Below are 18,579 nucleotides of genomic sequence, written 5' to 3'. Positions count from 1 at the left end.
ATATGCAATCATTTATAATCATAGACATATACAATTGTGAAAAGGGGAACATTTGGAGGCTTGACTTCAAGGAGAGTCAGTGAATTACTAAGGATATAGCGATAATGGGAAATCAAGAAGGCTGTATTATTGCTGTCTGGAATTTTCTAAGGAGGAGGGACCAACAAAAGAATGTTATTTAACTGAGATGCACAAGGCTATTGAAGGTTCTGAAGGTCAACAGGACATTGGCATTGGAAGGTATTGCAATTCTATATAATATCCTAAGTCCCCAGGTTTCTAAGTTCAATATTCAGAGATGAGAAAAAGAGTTTTGTTTTTTTTTTTTTAAAAAGTATTGTTCTTGACTTCTGGGTTTTTCTAAATCACTGCACAGACCAGAGGGAAATCACATACATTCCTCTTCCTTTCATAATTTAGAATGTGATACTTTCGATGAGTTTTTAGAGAGAGAAAAAATATCTATTGCCTAGTTGTAGGCAACTGGTGTTTGTGTAAAATCTTTCATTATTCTTGCTATGAGTGACTGTGAGGCCTGGACATGGGCAGGACCTATAGATCTGGAAGAAATGACCCTGGGGAGATTACAAAATCATGTGTGGGGGGCGGGGCAGGAGTGGAGACAGGTGGTGGGACTAAAGGCTAAATGCTTCTCAGCACATAGAACAAGAGAGGTGCAAGAAGTTGCTTCAGTGTTGCTTTTAATAGACTGCTTATTGGGGAGATGTATTGTAGCCACACTTTACATAATTAACAGCCAGTGTCTAAAATTGCACCATTACTGCAAGATCAAAGTTTCATATTTAGCAGATGATGCTTTCATGTAACTATAATGGAAAACATATTTCCAAGAAACTTGTTTGTTCTCTTCCAAAATACAAATTTATGTCCCTACCTCGAACTTATCTTGGGTATTTCATTCTGAAGATTTACATAAAGATGAAAGGGATGCTGTTGAATATTTCCAAAGTACTCCCCATTTTTGTACTTTTTTGGTACTTCCTCTTCTGTCCATTTTAATTCTTGCTTAATAGATGCAATAATAGGCTGAAAGAAATAGTTCTTTAAAGAATGAATGCCACCACCCTAGTAAAATAAGGGAGCGTAAAGGGAGAATGGGGGATGATAGAGAAGAATGAATGATAAAATTTGTCTATGGAATACTTTGTGCCAAACCCTGAACTAAACAAGTTGCCTGCTTTTAATTTATCTTTTCCTCAGAGAGGGTAAATGATTTTCAGGAGAACTCACAGCCAGGGGTAAACTCATGAATCAAGCCCAGCTCTGTATAGTGCCTAAAGTAAGGGATACTGATTTATGTGATTCCTTTACGAGTATACATTAACTTTTTCAAGTGAAATGACTTATGTATGTGCAGGCACAGGCTATATCGGGTGATCTACAATATATTTTGCTAAGGTGATTCTCAATTTCTTTTTTTTTTTTATCAGTTTTCATTATAAAACTGGAAACTTTAACAATATTGTGAATTACCTGCTGGTATTCTGAAGATATTATTTTGATATGTTTAATAATTTTATCTTTTTAATAACTTAGGCATTATATAGATAGAGGCAGTGAGTGAATATGCCTTAGTGGAAACTATGTGCGTATGTGCACATATATTTATTTTTAAAAATTTTTTACTATGAAAATATCGTACAGGAGTTACAATTACATGGGCAAGATAATGAGTTCATTTCTTATCAGGCATTGTTGCTTCCTCCTTTGTTTCCCCTTACCACTCCCCTCCACACATGCGCCAAAGTTGTAAAGTTCATTTTTTGACATAACATCTTATACATCTCATTGTTGTAATGGATCCACCTGTATCCCTATTTAAACGATTTGTTTCTTCCCTTCCCCTCCACAAATTATACCAACATCAAATAAGTGAAAGCTGGGGTTATACTGTGGGGGAGGGACATACAAAGTAACAAAGAAATCATCTTTTAAATATGTTAGAAACAATCGCAAGAAAGAAACAAAACATTTGAATACTTATCTTGGGGTTCATTTCACCTAACATCAACTTATCTGACTGTTTCTGCTTGTCTCAGACATACACTAGTTATTACAAATAAGGGAAACAATGGGGCCCATGTTTCTTTGGGCCTGGCTTACTTCACTTAGTATAATTTTTTTCTCAGTCTTTCCATTTCCTAACAATTGGGGCAATGTCATTTTTTTTTGATGGAGGCATAGAATTCCATTGTGTATATATACCACATTTTCTTGATCCATTCATCTACTGAGGGGCATCTGGATTGGTTCCCTATCTTAGCAATGGTAAATAATGCTGCAATAAACATGGTTGTGCTGGTAGTTTTAGTATATGGTCTTGTGTGATCATTTGGGTAAATGCCCACAAGTGGGATTGCTGGGTCATAGGGAAGCTTTATGTGGAGTCTTTTGAGGAACTTCCATACTACTTTCCAAAGTGGTTGAACAAGTTTACACTCCCACCAACAATGCAGTAAGGTTCCCTTCTGTCCAAGTCTCCTCCAGCGTCTGTTGTTATTAGAGTTCTTGATTATAGCCATTCTAACTGGGGTGAGGTGGTATCTCAATGTTTTTTGATTTGCATTTCTTTTATGGGTAGAGAGATTGAGCATTTCTTCATGTGTCTAATGGCCATCCTTCCCTCCTCTTCAGAAAAGTTTCTCTTTAAGTCTTTAGCCCACTTCTTTTTTTTTCTTTTTTCTTTTATTGTGAAAATACCATACAGAGTGGTTACAATTACATGACCAAGATAATGAGTACATTTCTTTCTTTTTTTTTTTTTTATGAGTACATTTCTTATCAAGCATTGTAGCCTCCTCCTTTGTTTCCCCTTCCCATCCCATCCTCCCCTGGTTCCTCCCCCCAACCCACCTCCCCTCCCCCCACCAAAGTTGTAAAGTTCGTTTTCGACATAACGACTTGTACATCTCATTGTTGCAATGGGTCCACCTGTATCCCTATTTAAACGATTTGTTTTTCCCCTCCCCTCCGCAAAGTATACCAACATCAAATACAGTGAAAGCAGGGGTTATACCGTGGGGGAGGGACATCCAAAGCAACAAAGAAATAATCTTATAAATGTGTTAGAAACAATTGTATGAAAGAAAAAAAAACATTTGGATACATATCTTAGGGTTCATTTCCCTAACATCAACTTATCTGACCTTTTCTGCTTGACTCAGACATATACTAGTTATTGCAAATAAGGGAAGCCATGTGACCTATGTTTCTTTGGGCCTGGCTTATTTCACTTAATACAATTTTTTCCAAGTCTTTGCATTTCTTAACAAATGAGGCAATGTCATTCTTTCTGATGGAGGCATAGAATTCCATTGTGTATATATACCACATTTTCTTGATCCATTCATTCAACTCAGAGGGACATCTGGGTTGGTTCCATATCTTAGCAATGGTAAATAAGGCTGCAATAAACATAGTCGTGCTGATAGCTTTAGTGTGGTCTTGTTTGTGAACATTTGTTTAACCCACTTATTTATTGGGCAGTTGTTTCTTTGAGGATTTGTTGTTGAGGGATTTAATTTTTTGAGTTCCAGGTATATTTTAGATATGAGACCCTTGTCCGTTGTTTGGCTAGTGAAGATCTTCTACCAATCTGTGGGCTTTCTATTGATCTTGCTAGCTATGTCCTTTGCCATGCAGAAGCTCTGCAATTTCATGCAATCCTTTTTGTCCAACCTTTCTTTGATTTGTTGTGTTTCTGGGTCTCTATTAAGAAAATTTCAGCCTGTGCTGAAACAGGGTTTCTCCTATTCCATCCTGTAATGTTTTCAGAGTGTCTGTTTTAACTTCGAGGTCTTTGATCCATTTGGAGTTGATTCTGGTGCAGGGTGATATATAAGGATCTAGCTTTAGTTTTCTACAAGTAGTTAACCAATTTTGCTAGCACCATTTACTGAAGAGGCTATTTTTCTTCCATTCTATTTTTTTTAGCTCTCTTTTCGAAGATTAGATGGCTATAGGTCCGTGGGTTCATTTCTGGGTTTTCATTTCTATTCCATTGGTCCTGAGGTCTCTTTTTGTGCCAGTACCAAGCTGTTTTGATTACTATGGCTTTGTAGTAGAGTTTGAAATTTGGTATTGATATTCCTTCAGCATCATTCTTTCTGTTAAGGATCGTTTTTGCTATTTGGGGTCTTTTATTGTTCCATATGAAGTTTTGGATTGCCTCTTCTATTTCCTTGAAGAATGAGGTTGGAATATTGATAGGTATCGTACTGAATTTGTAGATAGCCTTGGGAAGTATTGCCATTGTCACGATGTTGATCTTTCCAATCCTGAAGCATGGGAGGTTTTGCCACTTTCTAAGTTCTGTTTTGATTTCTTTTTTCAGGTTTTTAAATTTTTCCTTATAGTGGTCCTTCACTTCTTTGGTTAAGTTAATTCCTAGGTATTTTATTTTTTGTAGGGCTATTAAAAATGGAGTTGCTTTCCTAGTTTCAGCCACGCTTTCACCCTGCTACTTCGCCAAAGTTTTAATCAGCTTGAGTAATTTGGGAGTGGAGTCTGTGGGATTCTTTAAATACAAGATCATGTCATCTGCAAAGAGGGAGAGTTTTACTTCATCTTTCCCTATTAGGATCCCCTTTTATTTGCATCTTGTCTTATTGCTGTAGCTAGGCATTCTAATACTAGATTGAAGAGAAGTGAAGAGAGTGGACATCCTTGTCTCATTCCTGAGCTAAGAGGAAATGGCTTTAGTTTTTCACCATTAAGTATAAGGCTGGCTGTAGGTTTGTCACATACAGTCTTTATTGTATTGAGGAATGTTCCCTGGATTCCTAATTTTTCCAGAGCTTTCATCATTAAGGGGTGTTGGATCTTGTCAAATGCTTTTTCTCCATCTATTGAGATAACCATGATGCATATATATGTATATATATATATATATGTATATATATATATATATATTTATATATCAGAGAACATGAATACTGCTTGGTAATGACTATGAATGGTGGTGACATTTTTCACAAATCTGAAGGTTCTCTTCTGAGTCCTTTCCTAAAGTTTGTCATAGCATTAATTTCCTGAACTTTGTTCTTATCAACTGTAGAAGTTGAGTATGGACCATATCTCTGGCAATGCTAATATAAAGTTATTCTGTCATGTCCTTTTCTGAATAAGATGTACATTGTATGTGAAGACTGTGGGTAGAAAACAATAACTGAGCTATGTCTTTAAAAGATTTTTTTTTTTTTTTGGTTGGTTGTGGGGCTTGAACTTTGGGCCTGGGCACTGTCCCTCCACTCTTCAGCTCAAGGCTAGTACTCTACCACTTGAGTCACAGCACCACTTCTGTTTTCTGGTAGTTTATTGGAAATAAGAATCTCACAGACATTTCTGCCCTAGCTGGCTTTGAACCTTGATCCTCAGATCTCAGCCTCCTGAGTAGCTAAGATTATAGGTGTGAGCCACCAGTGCCCAGCTAAATGTTCAGTTTTGGTGAGGTCTGTTGACCCAATGAGGAGGACATGTCACATACTCAGCACAGGATTCTTTGCACAGTAATGGGGTGGAGGCTTGAGGACTGATGAGAACTCTTCCTAACATTCCCATGTATAGAGAGGCAGACATCCCATCCACATGTGCTACACGCACCAGTAGGCCCTGGGCTGTGAGGAATGATGAAGATGCAGGAGAACCACAGCATCATCCTCAATCTTGCTTACTTCCTGTGTCTCACCCAAGTGGAAGCAGATTAAGAGTCTTAGTTATTATTTGAAGTGTCCCTGAGCTCTTTTTGCTCAAGGCCAATGCACCAGCACTTGAACCACAGCTCTGCTTCTGGTGATTAATTGGAGATATAAGTCTTAGGGATTTGCCTACCTGGGCTGACTTTGAACCACAAGCCTCATATCTCAATCTCCCAAGTACAAGGATTATAGGAATGAGTCACTGGCTCATAGTTCTCTCTCCTTTTTAAGAATAAACCATCGAGTAAGGCATCATTAGGTTTTCTCTGAAGAATACCACTTGCCACCTTTTAGAGATTTCCCTGAAGCTTTGGATTACAAGTGCACTTCATAGAACTGTTTAGAGAAACAAACAGGTAAAACACATGAAAATGTTTAATGTTGTTATCTTCAGCTGATTTTTGTATATTTAGAATACTTTGGGGCTGCAGTTAAGTCTAACTTAATTATGGACTGTTGGTAGTCTAGCTTCCTTTTTGAGATACTATTTTCATTTTTGTGACTTTTTGTAATAAAATGGTACATTTCTATAAAAAAAGAGCTCCCAGTCCTCTGTTTATAAATAGATATTACAGTGTTTCTCAGAAAGAATGATAATCATGATTAAATAAGTCTTACGAGATTCCCTACACATACCAAATGATTCAAAATGGTAACTATTAGCTCAGGGCAGTATTGCAGTCCTGCAAACTCAGCACTCAGGAGGCGAAGGCAAAAGGATGAAACGTTTGAGTCCAGCCTGGGGACGTAGCAAGATCCTGTCCTTAACAAAGATGATGAGTCCAGCCTGGGGACGTAGCAAGATCCTGTCCTTAACAAAGATGATGAGTCCAGCCTGGGGACGTAGCAAGATCCTGTCCTTAACAATGATGATGACAATGACGACGATGACAACGATGACAACAACTACTACTACTATACCAACTTTACTATTTTTCTCTGGGTTGCCTAATAGTTACAAAGAAGGAGTCCATTAAAGATATAACTACCATAGAAGTCCATGCACAAACTACATTACTAAGCAATGCTACAGGAAAAAAAATCCTATCGTTTAGTCTATCTGAAATATATTTAGTGTCTGGATATGTCTCACTAAATCTGGAGAAAACAAAGTAAGAATAGATTGGAGAGAACTTGTCAACCTCTATATGTATTTCCTTAAAGGAAACTAGAATGGAGTTCTTTGATTGTGAGGCAATAGCAACAAGTAGTGCTTTAAAAAACTTTCTGAAATCAAACATCAAATTAGCTGTTTCTATACTAAATCTATGCAAAATTTAGTGAACTACTGTTTTATCACAGTAAGAGCCATTCTTTAGCCTTTAGTATTTACAATCCCATAACAGAATTTTTTATTTTTTGGGTCCAGTCGTAGGGCTTGAACTCTGGGCCTGGGCGCTGTACCTCAGTGATTCAGATCAAGGCTAGCGCTCTGCAACTTGAGCCACAGCGCCACGTCTGGCTTTTTTCTTTTTGCTTATGTGGTGCTGGGGAATCGAACCCAGGGCCTCAGGCATGCAAGGCAAGTGCTCTACTAGTGAGCCACCTTCCCAGCCCCCAGAATTTTTTTTCTTAACAATTCTGAGGTCCATCTGAACATAAAATTTGATGATAAATATTTATAATTTATCCATTTTTATTATACCATGAGATAAGTCTCTTGTAGTATGATTTTTATCTAGTTAAATATAAAGTTATCTGTTAATCACAACTAATAGATAATATTTAACAATGCTACATTTTATTGTTAAAAATGGAAAATAATGTTCCCTTCAAAAATATTCTTCTCTGCAAACGGTACATGGTCTCTCTGATAAGTGGATATGAAATCCAAAATGTTAGGTGATACGACAAAATTAACAGGACTTAAGAAACAAAGAACTTCCACTCATTTGGTCGAACCACTACTAAATATCCCCATGCTGCTGATCACATGTATGGTATATATGTGTACACCGTTATATGTTATAGACTGTGATAGACAATTTGCTCCAGGAAAGTTAGAATGAGCTTGTGACTTTAAATGAGCATCATTATTCCACAATACTATGAAATTTGGGAAATTATGTAATCACTTAATCACAATTAAAAAAAAAAAAGAACCTCAGGGAAGGTAGGGAGGGAAGGGATAGTAGGGGGAAAACAATGGAAGGGGTAACAATGCTCAATAGGAAGTGTACTCATTACCTTACTCATGTAAATGTAACCCTCTGTATAGTATCTTTATAATAAAAAATTAAAAAAAAATTCTTCTCTGATAAGTATGAATATGGTTTTAACTCTGACTTTTTGTTTATAAATGCATTCATCATCTTTGTGCCCTTTGTGCCCTTCAACTCATGGCCTGACAGAAAGATTCTATTATAACAGCCTTGCAATTTGGAGAGGTGTTCATTCTATGATGCTTTTATGATGGGATTGTTAATAATCATTAAAGGAAAGGAATAGTAGCATGTGAATATGTAGCAAAAAAGTAGAAAGTAAAAGCAAACAGCTTTCGAGTTTTAAATATTCTTTGATCAGTAGCTGTAATGAGAAAATAATAAGGATTAATATAGGAAAATGGACAAGCTTATCCATGTTAGCACAAGGTGCAGTGAATATTCTTTGAACTTCAAGAGGCCTTAGCAATCAAGTAATTTAAACCTCTCATTTACTAGGCAAAAGCCAGGGAGGTGAAATGTAACTTGGTACTAACCTGTAAATTCAAAACCATAGATGCAAAAAGACAATTTCCAACATCATGATCTATGACACATACAAGGAGTTTTGAAAAACATTATTGGCATATTAAGGGAGAGATAAATTATAGATTTCATGTGGGGTGGATGTTATTATGCTTTACGTAGCAGGGGTGAAACCAGCATCTGTTTTATTCAATTATAGCTTGTTCTAGACACGACATCAATATGCTGCTTCTTTGGTTTTACTAAGTCCCTTAAGCCCTGACAATGTTGGCCTCTTTCTACATACAATGCCTTTCCAGTTACATATCTATGAGAGATCTAAGAGACCCAAATACTAGCCAAGAACTTCAATTCCACAAAAAGCGTGTTTCCAACATCAAAGGAAAAAGAAAAAAACAGGTGCTGTTTTTTTTCAGCATGTGAGTCTCTGACACTATTGAAGAAAATCCTGTGGAATTTGAGGATACACTTGACGACGTGCAATTTTCATTTCATGGGCTAACTTTAGAACTTAATCTCTAAGAAATGACTCCAAAGTAGGTCATGATACATACAGACTGTTAGCCCAAGACAACCTGCAGTTCATGCACAAGAAACTTAGTTCTGTGAATGTGGAGAGGGGAGAGTTAGTGAGCTAGAAGAGCTGTTTTACAGAAATAATAGAATTATTATGTAACATTGCCTTGGTGAGAGGCCTATTGTTCAGAGAAAGATGCTGGTGGCATCTTTCTGGGGTCACCTAGCTATAAACTACCTAGGTTAGGGAAGGGACAGTGTTCCCTGTGGGCCTCTTACACCTCTGTATACAGGAGTACCACTTCACAGGAGTACCAAACCATAGGTGGCCTGAAGCTTCCTGGGGCAACAGCTTCCAAATCGACTCCCCATCTTCCTTACCAAGCCATTTGCACAACATAAGGATGTCTTCAATGGTGGCCAATCCCAACCCAGGGGTGACAAGAGCTGGGAGATTTTGTATAACACACTACTGCCCTCAGCAGTTTTCCCTCTCTAGATATCTTTAGTGTTGGCACATTGCTAGGGTGCTGTTTTTCTATGCTTATTCTCTCTACGAGTGTTTAAACCAGGGTTTGATTTAACTTATTACTCCCATTAAAATTCTTAAAGACAAACAAATGAACAAAAACAAAAAAGAAAAAAACACAAAAAAGTGGTTATTTTCTAATCATCTTTGTTTATAAACATATTCTCATAAGAGAATTTCTTTGCTTTTTACTAGTGAGTTCATAATGAAATCCAATTTATTAGAATTAGGAATAGTATTTGTGGAAAATTCTATTTGTTGTGTAACTCTGACATCAAGGAAAACAATTCATTGTTATTGATGAAGTCTTTCTGCAGTTTAAACTATTTAAGCCTCTGGATGCCTAAAACATTCTTTATTTGGAATCAGATGGTTTGTTAAGTAGCTTGTGAGATCAAACACTTGCTAACAAAATTGTATTTAATTACAGAATCAAATTTTCTTCTCCTCAGTTCAAAATACGCTTGGAGTGGGGTGGGAGGCAAGACAAAGAGCAAATGCTGACCATGTGAGAACAAGTAGGCGATGAAGATCTCATACCATAAAAGGTGATCACCAAGTTCACATAAGGGGTCGATGACTGGCTTGCAAGTATGATGGGATGGTAATGGCTCTGAGATCGGATAGGAGATTTCATATTGTTTTAAAAGATCATAGCATAAATATGTTTGAGGGACTCTGGCTTGCAAGGGAAACATAAGCCTTTCAATTGATCTGCTGCTGAAAGGAAGTATTAGGAAAGTGAATCAATAGCCAGCTGAGATTTACACAACAAAAATGGGCAGTGCAGAAGATGGAAGCGGGCTCAACTATATATGGTCAGAAATGCCAATGGAGTATAAACAATGTGTGTGGGATTATGAGATCCTCGCCAATTTACTGTGGGTATTTTAGGGGCTCCTGTCCCAGGAGCTTTCTTCAGGTTGAAATAAAATTGGCATGATTCAGCTGGAGAGAAGTAAAAAGGTAAGTAAGTAGCTAGTGAAAAAGAAGGGAAGGAGGGAGAGAGATAGAAAGGAAAGGAGGGAGAAAGGGATGGAAGAAGAAAAGGAAGGAAGGATAGAAAAGAGAGAAGGAAGAAAGGAAGGATTATAGTTTTAGTTAAGGCTCTTTCTCCTCTTTTCTCTCCATTCCACATTGTCCTCTTTGTCTCCTATCCTTGCCCCTTTGTTCAACTCTAAACTGAAGTGTATTGATTTGTTCATTCAGGAAAATACCTTGCACAGTATAACAATTGAACAAGCTTACATCATGCAATCACTGCTGACTTTTGAGAAGCCTGTGTTGTTCCACATGGTGTAGGCATAGCTTTGGCCTTTCTGGACAGAATGAGCTCCTCCCCAGAGATTTGTTTTCCTTATTTGTAAATGTGCTAGTTGTCATCTGGGATAATGAAGGTAGCAATACATTAAAAGCCTGAAACAGCACTTACCTAATGCTACACTACTGTTATCACAGAGTACATATCCCAGCTATAATGATGACACATGTCATCATGATCATGGCAATATACCTCCTTACCAATTACCCTGGAACCTTGAACAATTTGACAGTCACACAAACCATCTTACAATTCTTCTATCCTTCCTCCCAATACAATGGTGTATGAAATTCTCAGTGATTCTTAATGAACTCCATCCTTAGTTAGGGTGTACATTCTAGACAGGAGATTATACTACATATTTCTCTCCAAGTCAAAGTTGGCCTTAGAATTATTTAGAGTACACTGTAATCATGAAAAAGCTGAAAGACTAAGTAATGACAAAAGGAAGTACTGAGAAATACAAGACTACAAAAAACCTTTGTTGAACACTTATTGTAAACTGGACTTAGGTATTAAATACAAATTTGTAATAATCTGAAGCTGCTTATTCATATCTGGTTGCAACTCTATCTCTATAATTTAGTACTTGTAAACTTAGTACCTCAGCTGCTGCTGCTGCTGCTGCTCCTCCTCCTCCTCCTCCTCCCCCTCCCCCTCCCCCTCCTTCTCCCCCTCCTTCTCCTCCTCCTCCTCCCCTCCCCCTTCTCCTCCCCCTCCTCCTCCCCCTCCTCCTCCTCCCCCTCCCCCCTCCTCCCCCCTCCCCCTCCCCTTCCCCCTCCTCCCCCTCCCCCCCCTCCTCCCCCTCCTCCCCCACTCCCCCCCCCCCCTCCTCCTCCTCCTTCTTCTTTTGCTGGTCCTGGGCCTTGAACTCTGGGCCTGAGCACTGTCCTTAAGCTCCTTTTACTAAAGGTTTGCACTCTATATTTGACCTACAGCACCACTTCCAGCTTTTCTTGTGATTAAATGGAGGTAAGTGTCTCACAGACTTTCCTGCCTGCCCAAGCTTGCTTTGAATCCTAGCCTCAGATCTCAGCCTCCTAAGTAGCTAGGATTACAGATGTGAGCCACCAGCGCCATGCTTCTCAGCTTCTTAGTTCTAGAATGGAATTCCTTCTTTAAAGATTCTCTTTAATACAGACTCCACAGGGGTTCCTCATTTAGAAATGTGTAAGGCACTTAGAATTATTATTGGCATGCAGTAAGCACAAGAAAAACATTCCTCTTCTCCCCACCATTCCAGTGTTTTCTCCTCTTTTGCTTCCTTCCCCTCTTCTTGCTCCATAACCTGCCTCCCCAAGATCTCACAGCTCAGTTCACTAAGTAATAGTAATTGATATTTCCAAATGCTGCCTGTGAGCTATAGAACTCTTGTCAGAGAGAAATTCACTGAGTAACTCACTAGCATCTCCTGTTAGGTACATGCTTCAGTAGAAGAGAGGATTTCTCTGTGCTGTTTAAAAACACAGACTAGTATTCTGGTTTTTAAAGAGTGAAACTTCCATCCTTTGAAAAATTAAATTGCAGCATAGAACTAAAGAGCTAGTTTTAAAAAGTTTTATTCTTGTGCAGGGGCCCTGCTAGTCTTCTCTGTATTGTTCCTATTTTAGTATATGTGGGAGAGGTGGGGGAGGGAAGGGATAGTGGGAGAACAGCAAGGGAGGGGTAGCAATGCTCATGTAGCTGTAACCCTCTGTACAGCATCTTTACAATAAAATAAAATTTTAAAAAGGGTATTCTTATGTTTGTTTGTTTATTGATTGGTATTATTGGAGTCTGAACTCAGAGCCCTGTCACTTTCTAGATAAGCACCCTACTATTTGAGCCAAATCACAGTCTTTTGTGCTATAGTTTGTTTTTATTACAGGGTATCACACTTTTGGTTGGGTCATTCATGACTGTGATCCTCCTACCTCTGTCTCTTTAGTAGCTGCAATTATAGGTATGTAACACCATTCCTGGCTTCTTACAAGTAGTTCTAATTGGAGATGTTTTGCATGTGTGCGACCACAAAAAAGTTCTTAAGTTAGGAAAGTTTGTATTCCTTTGAAAATTAAAAAAAAAAAAACAAAAAAAAAACCTACTCAATAGCATGAAAGAAAGAAGAACTAATCTTATGACAGGATGTGAGATAAAATTCTCTCTAACCACTTTCCAACTTGCTACATCATCACAGATACTCACCATTAGCCAGGAAATGAATGCAATTTTGCTTTTGCCACTAAATATTACATTGAAGATATTATGCAGCATTTTCCATACTTCCTACAATCGCACACAGTAATGTTTTATAGTAGCAGCTGTGTGATACCACGTGAAAAACCTTGTAAAACCCTTACATGAAAATCACATCTGCCAGTCTCCACTATGGTTGTGACAATAGTTTTACACTGTACTTCTCTTTCGGTTCCAGAAGAGGCAGCTTAGCATGAAGCCTGTCCCAGGAAATTGTCTTCTGGACTAGCTAGTTAAGCAAATTGTGTAGCTGCCATTGAAAGCAAAATGTACCCCAGCAGACATAATTTCACAAAAGAGAAGAGAAAAGCCACATTTGTACAAAAATCACAGCTGTTCAACTCTACATTTTGCACATTTTTGCATTAATTTTTTTCCCTTTCTTTAAGAACGGTGACAGTTACATTTCCAGTTAGTAGCTTTCGGACTTCTTAATACACTGGTAATTGCTACCCAAGCATGGATTTGGTGTCTGTCAAGAAAAATTGGACTGAATTGGTTCTGCTGCTACATAAAGTAAACCTCACTCTATATGACTGGCTCTCACAGGAAATGAAAAAAAAAAAGGATGATGAATGGGGTTTGAGGTCCTATAAAACACAGAGCAGTGCGGTTATGTATGTAGAGATGCATCAGCTGCTCCAAAAGGGTGCTCACGTCCTCTTGCTAAGGGCCACACAATTAGAATGTCTCTGCTTTCAGGTCTTGCTCCCAAATGCATTGCCTAGTGCCGTTGCGGTGGAGGGCCTGGACCTTGTGGTCATATACTTAGCCCAGGAGCTCATCTGCTAGGGCAGTGTGGGCAGCATGAATTTCCTCATCTGTGAATTTAAGATGATTTACTTTATTGTCACTGTAGAGGATAATATATGTCCCAAAGACAAGTGAATATTCAACCTAACCCATGATACATCCTAAACAATCAATAAATATCAACTATTTGGGTATGTAGAGGTTAATGATGATGATGATGATATTTTCTGGTTTTGAATGTATTATCCCTTCAATTTTAAAAGTGATATTGGAGGGGACAGTATAGATGCACAGTAGATAAAGTTAGTTGTTGTGGTCAAGATCTGCTCAGTTTCCAGCTATGTAAACAACCTCTTCTGCTACTGATGACTTGAATTCATATCTGCCTGTGTGTGGCTGATAGGAAAATGTCTGGTTGAGGAGTCTGAAGCACAGTACTGGTTTTACTCTGCTCTGAGGGCTCTGTCTGTTGGAGAGTGGTTAACTGCTTAAGTGGCCCTGTGGTGTCCATACATTGAGGGAGTTTTGTTGTTGCTGTTGTTTTTGCTACTGCTAAGAAATGTAGAATTTTTTTTTTATAGTTTGTTACTGATATCTCTAATTGAATAAGTGGGTATATAATTAAACATAAAAATGACAGTTTTACAGAGAAGTCACTATTGTCACAAGTAACATTGGTGAATCAATGTTTTCTGGACTGCAGAGATATAATAAAGATAGACCTGCTTTTTAAATGAAATGGTGGCATTGGGGTTTGAACTTAGTACCTTAAGCTTGCTAGACTGTAACTCTACCATGTCAGTTATGCCTCCAGTCCTGGTATTGCTAGTTAAGTTTAAGATAGGGTCTCACAAAGTTTTTGTTCAGGCTGTCCTTAAATTATGGTCCTTCTGCTCTCAGTTTCCATAGTAGCTAGCATAAGAGTGACCTATCAACACCCAGCTAAAATTAATTAGTAATATTAAAATCTTAAATATGACTTCTTAAGATGTTGGTATTAACATTATCATGATGATATGCCTAACAGCTTATGGTAGGAAGTGTGTAGCTTATATTTCTGATAGAAAAGTTGTTATACTTACTTAACTTAGATCAGAAATCTATCTTTTCTGTATAACAATCTATTAGAAATTAGGGGAAAAAAGTTGAAACCCAACCAAATGCATCAGAAAAAAAATTAAGTAGCCTTTATCTCCAACAAACAGCCTATAGACTAAAAATAATGACTACCTGATTATACTTGTACTTATATAACTTCTGTAAACAAAATTACTATTCAGAACCAATAGATAACAAGTAGAAAGAACCAATAGATAATAGGTACAATGAATATGACATGCACAGCTGAAAGAAATTAGGTCAGTAAGTGTATTTTTACTAAAATATTTGACAAATTGTCTTTGCTCTAGTGGAAGATATTCATTAAATTGATGCATGCATTATATAGAATAAATCAAGTATCAATTCCATTGACAATTTATCAAAAATGTTTCTGAGTAATACTAGGATAGGATTTTACTTGACATTTTATCTGTATTATCGAGTTATAAGTGTGTTTATCTCACTGTTCTGCTCACCCTCTTATGCTCAGACATCTAATTATTGATATTAGTAGAGACAACAAGAAGGGAGTTAAACTATTTTGACTCTCAATAATTTGTATATATGGCCTCACAATCACTCGAATCTACAACTATGAGATATAGTCTTCTGATCTAATTACACGAACATGACTGAATTCTGAAAATTGTTCTGACAATGATTATGCTACCTAAAAAATGAAGGGGAGAAGTGTAAAAAGAAGTATATTTTAAACAAATACAAAGACAATGATTCAACATACAAATATAAAAAACACAATGTACTTTTAGGGCGCTAGTCAATGTGCCATTCAATAATTCATGATTGAGGTCTACAGTAACAGGTCCTTGAAGACGGAAGCAAGCAGAACTCAGATTTTCTGTTGTGTGGGTGCAGAGAAAACAGGTTTGAGTTAAATAAAGTTTCTGCTTCTTTGGAGTTCAGTTTGAAAGAAGCTGAGGGAGGGGATAATATGTTTGACAATAAATGTACTCACTAACTTACATATGTAACTCTAACTTTCTGTATATCACCTTGACAATAAAATGAAATTAAAAAAAGAAAGGAGCTGAGGATATGAAATGACAATCTGAAGAATTATAACGGGACAGGGATCAGCAGTGTGACTTGCAGACAAAATTTGGTCAGCTGACTGCTTTTCTAAACAAGGCTTCTTAGAAACTAGCCTTATCCATGCAGATAAGTATTGCCCATGGCGTATTTCAAACTATAAAGATAGAGCTGAGTAGAGGCCTTGTGGCTGCCTAAAACATTTGAATCTTTATGGAGTTTGCCAACATCTGGATGAAGGGAAAGGCTTTTATTCACTTATTCTGAGAGGCCATGTATGAAGAGGACATCCGGTATGCCACAGACCTCACTTCTATTTTCTTGTACAGAAATGTCTTATACAATTAGCTTAGGCTCAGTGTCTTAGATTTAGGCATAAGACAGGTGATTAAGTGATTCAGTTAAGCAAGAAGAGGTGGGGGCATGCTCAGTGGTGGATTGTTTATCTGGCATGTATAATGCCGTGGGCTTGATACCCAGCACTTCAAGGTGAAAGAATGTTAGGATTATTGCATTGACTGTTAAATTTATTTGGGAATTACAAGTACATTATGATTAAAATTCGTGAGTATTTATAATACTCATAATTTATTTATATCAATTAAAATGCAGGGGTCCTAATAGATTAGAAATTTAGTGGGGCTCAAAGAATTTATAACTCCTTAGAGTTGCTTCTCCTTCATGTTTGCAATTAGAGATACATCTGTATATTTATCTTTTGTACCTATGGAGTATGCACCTCACAAGAAGGACTGGATGATATGCTGGAAGGTTGCATATGGCAAATGAGCCAAGGTCACCTTGACAATGAATCTGGAAATGATGGACTGTGGGAGCAAAATTGATGCTTCCCCAAATGAAAGCATTAGGTCAAAGGATCACAGGAGGTCAAAGGATTGCTCATTCAGGAGATGCTCAAGGGTGGGGAGTATGTAGGTCTAACTGAACTGTACATTTCCACTGCAAAGAAGAGCTTGACATCTAATACAAGTCAATAGCTGTTTAGATATTGTTGCAAAAAGTTTAGTAAAAAATGGGATGAACAAATCGTTATGTGGAAAAATGAACTTTACAACTTTGGTAGGGGGGTGGGGGGATGAGGGAGATAGAGATGGGAAGGGGAAACAAAGGAGAAGGCAACAATGCTTGATAAGAAATGTACTCATTATCTTGCCCATGTAATTGTAACCCCTCTGTATGGTATTTTCACAATAAAAAAAAGAAAGAAAGAAAAAAAATAGCCTCTAATCTACAACCCCTAACCACCTATATTATTACTCTTAAACAGAATGTATTTAGAGCAGAGTTAAATCTTGACAAATGAGGTAAAAGCCGTTAATTTTACAATTTAGCATTCTTTGGATAATGTGTTTCCCATAGGAATATGTAGGCTTTGTTATTTTGCCAAATAACTAAAGAAACACAGTAGATAATAGTAGAACATTCTCTATCAGAAAAGATAGTTCTGTAAAAATAAATCATTTTAAACTTTTTTTTTGGTGCTAGTATGGAGACTTGAACCTACACCTTCACACTTTGGCTATTTTTTGTTCAAGGCTGATGATCTAAGACTTGAGTGACAGTTCTACATAGAGCTCTCTGCCGGTTAATGGAAGATAAGAGTCTCAAGGACTTTTCTGTCCAGGCTGGTTTTGAACTACAATTCTCAGATCTCATCCTCCTAAGTAACTAGGATTACATGAGTGAACCACCAGCACCCAACTCACATTCCACTTTGGAAAATTATGAATAATATTTTATTTTCCTAATAAATATATGCATATATAGTTCATTCCTTGTTCTGTACTCTAAAGAATGCATAGATGTGGGTAGTTCATACTGTAAGGTATATTAATGCAATTCTTCTTCCAATAAGTAATAGAATGAAATCCAATCTACTGAAAGAACACTATTGATTTGAAATGAAATCCTTAAAAGAGAAAAATGTCTGAATTTTATTTTATCATTCAACTGGAAAGTGTGACTGATTCATTTAATTGACTTTGAAATCTGTTTTAATGGAATTTCTCTTTTGCACAAGCAATCAGCCCCTAACATTTTGATTGCAAAATGAAAGGTATTCACTTCAGCTTCTTTAATTATTACTCATTTAAAGGACAGTGTGAAACCCACTTTTCCAGTTGGTGTTTAGAAAGGGAAGGAATGACAAATCAGCCAGCTGGAGAATTGAGAAACTGCTAGCTAGTCCGGCTGGAGTCTCTGTGGATACTTCGAAGTAGGAGGAAAAGTGAATTAAAGGGGCCATTAGCCACACATGCTCAATGAATGAAATACTAACACAATTTCATGACATCTTAATAACAAGTGGATGTCACACTTAGAGACTTACTCGACATAATAAGTGCCATATATGGGATCATCGATTTTTTCCCAGCCATACGGAAGCTCTGCAAAATAAAAAGAGTTATTTCTTTCAGTAAATAAAGCACAGATATCACAATTTCCTCATAAAAAACTAATATAATTTAATTGTTCATGGATTGCAGAAATGGTCTACCAAGGCAGAATAAAACATTCCGAGTTAGCACCAAATTTCAGATGCATCTTGTAGGAAGTGGAAGAAGCAGTGATTTGAAAATTGGCAGTTAAGACGCCGAGCTGTCTCCTCTGCAGATCGACTGCTGGGTCTAGCTATTTTACCCACGCCAA

The 18,579-nt window shown here is 37.4% G+C and overlaps 1 protein-coding gene and 1 pseudogene across 1 annotated transcript in view; both read right to left on the bottom strand.

The window, feature by feature from the left end:
• Magi2 (membrane associated guanylate kinase, WW and PDZ domain containing 2) overlaps positions 1-18,579 on the bottom strand; it is a 1,359,346-nt gene that overhangs the window by 320,006 nt on the left and 1,020,761 nt on the right. The window contains exon 7 of the mRNA XM_042684528.1: positions 18,260-18,317. Within this exon, the coding sequence (XP_042540462.1) occupies positions 18,260-18,317 (58 nt within the window). The remainder of the gene's footprint in view (positions 1-18,259; positions 18,318-18,579) is intronic.
• Positions 12,299-12,394, bottom strand: LOC122111977 (annotated as a pseudogene).

Source organism: Dipodomys spectabilis, unplaced genomic scaffold, assembly GCF_019054845.1.
Source record: "Dipodomys spectabilis isolate Male_0828 unplaced genomic scaffold, ASM1905484v1 ptg000089l, whole genome shotgun sequence".
Classification (NCBI taxonomy): domain Eukaryota; kingdom Metazoa; phylum Chordata; class Mammalia; order Rodentia; family Heteromyidae; genus Dipodomys; species Dipodomys spectabilis.
Note: the sequence above shows the minus strand (reverse complement) of the source record. Positions and strands in the feature narration are given on the sequence as shown.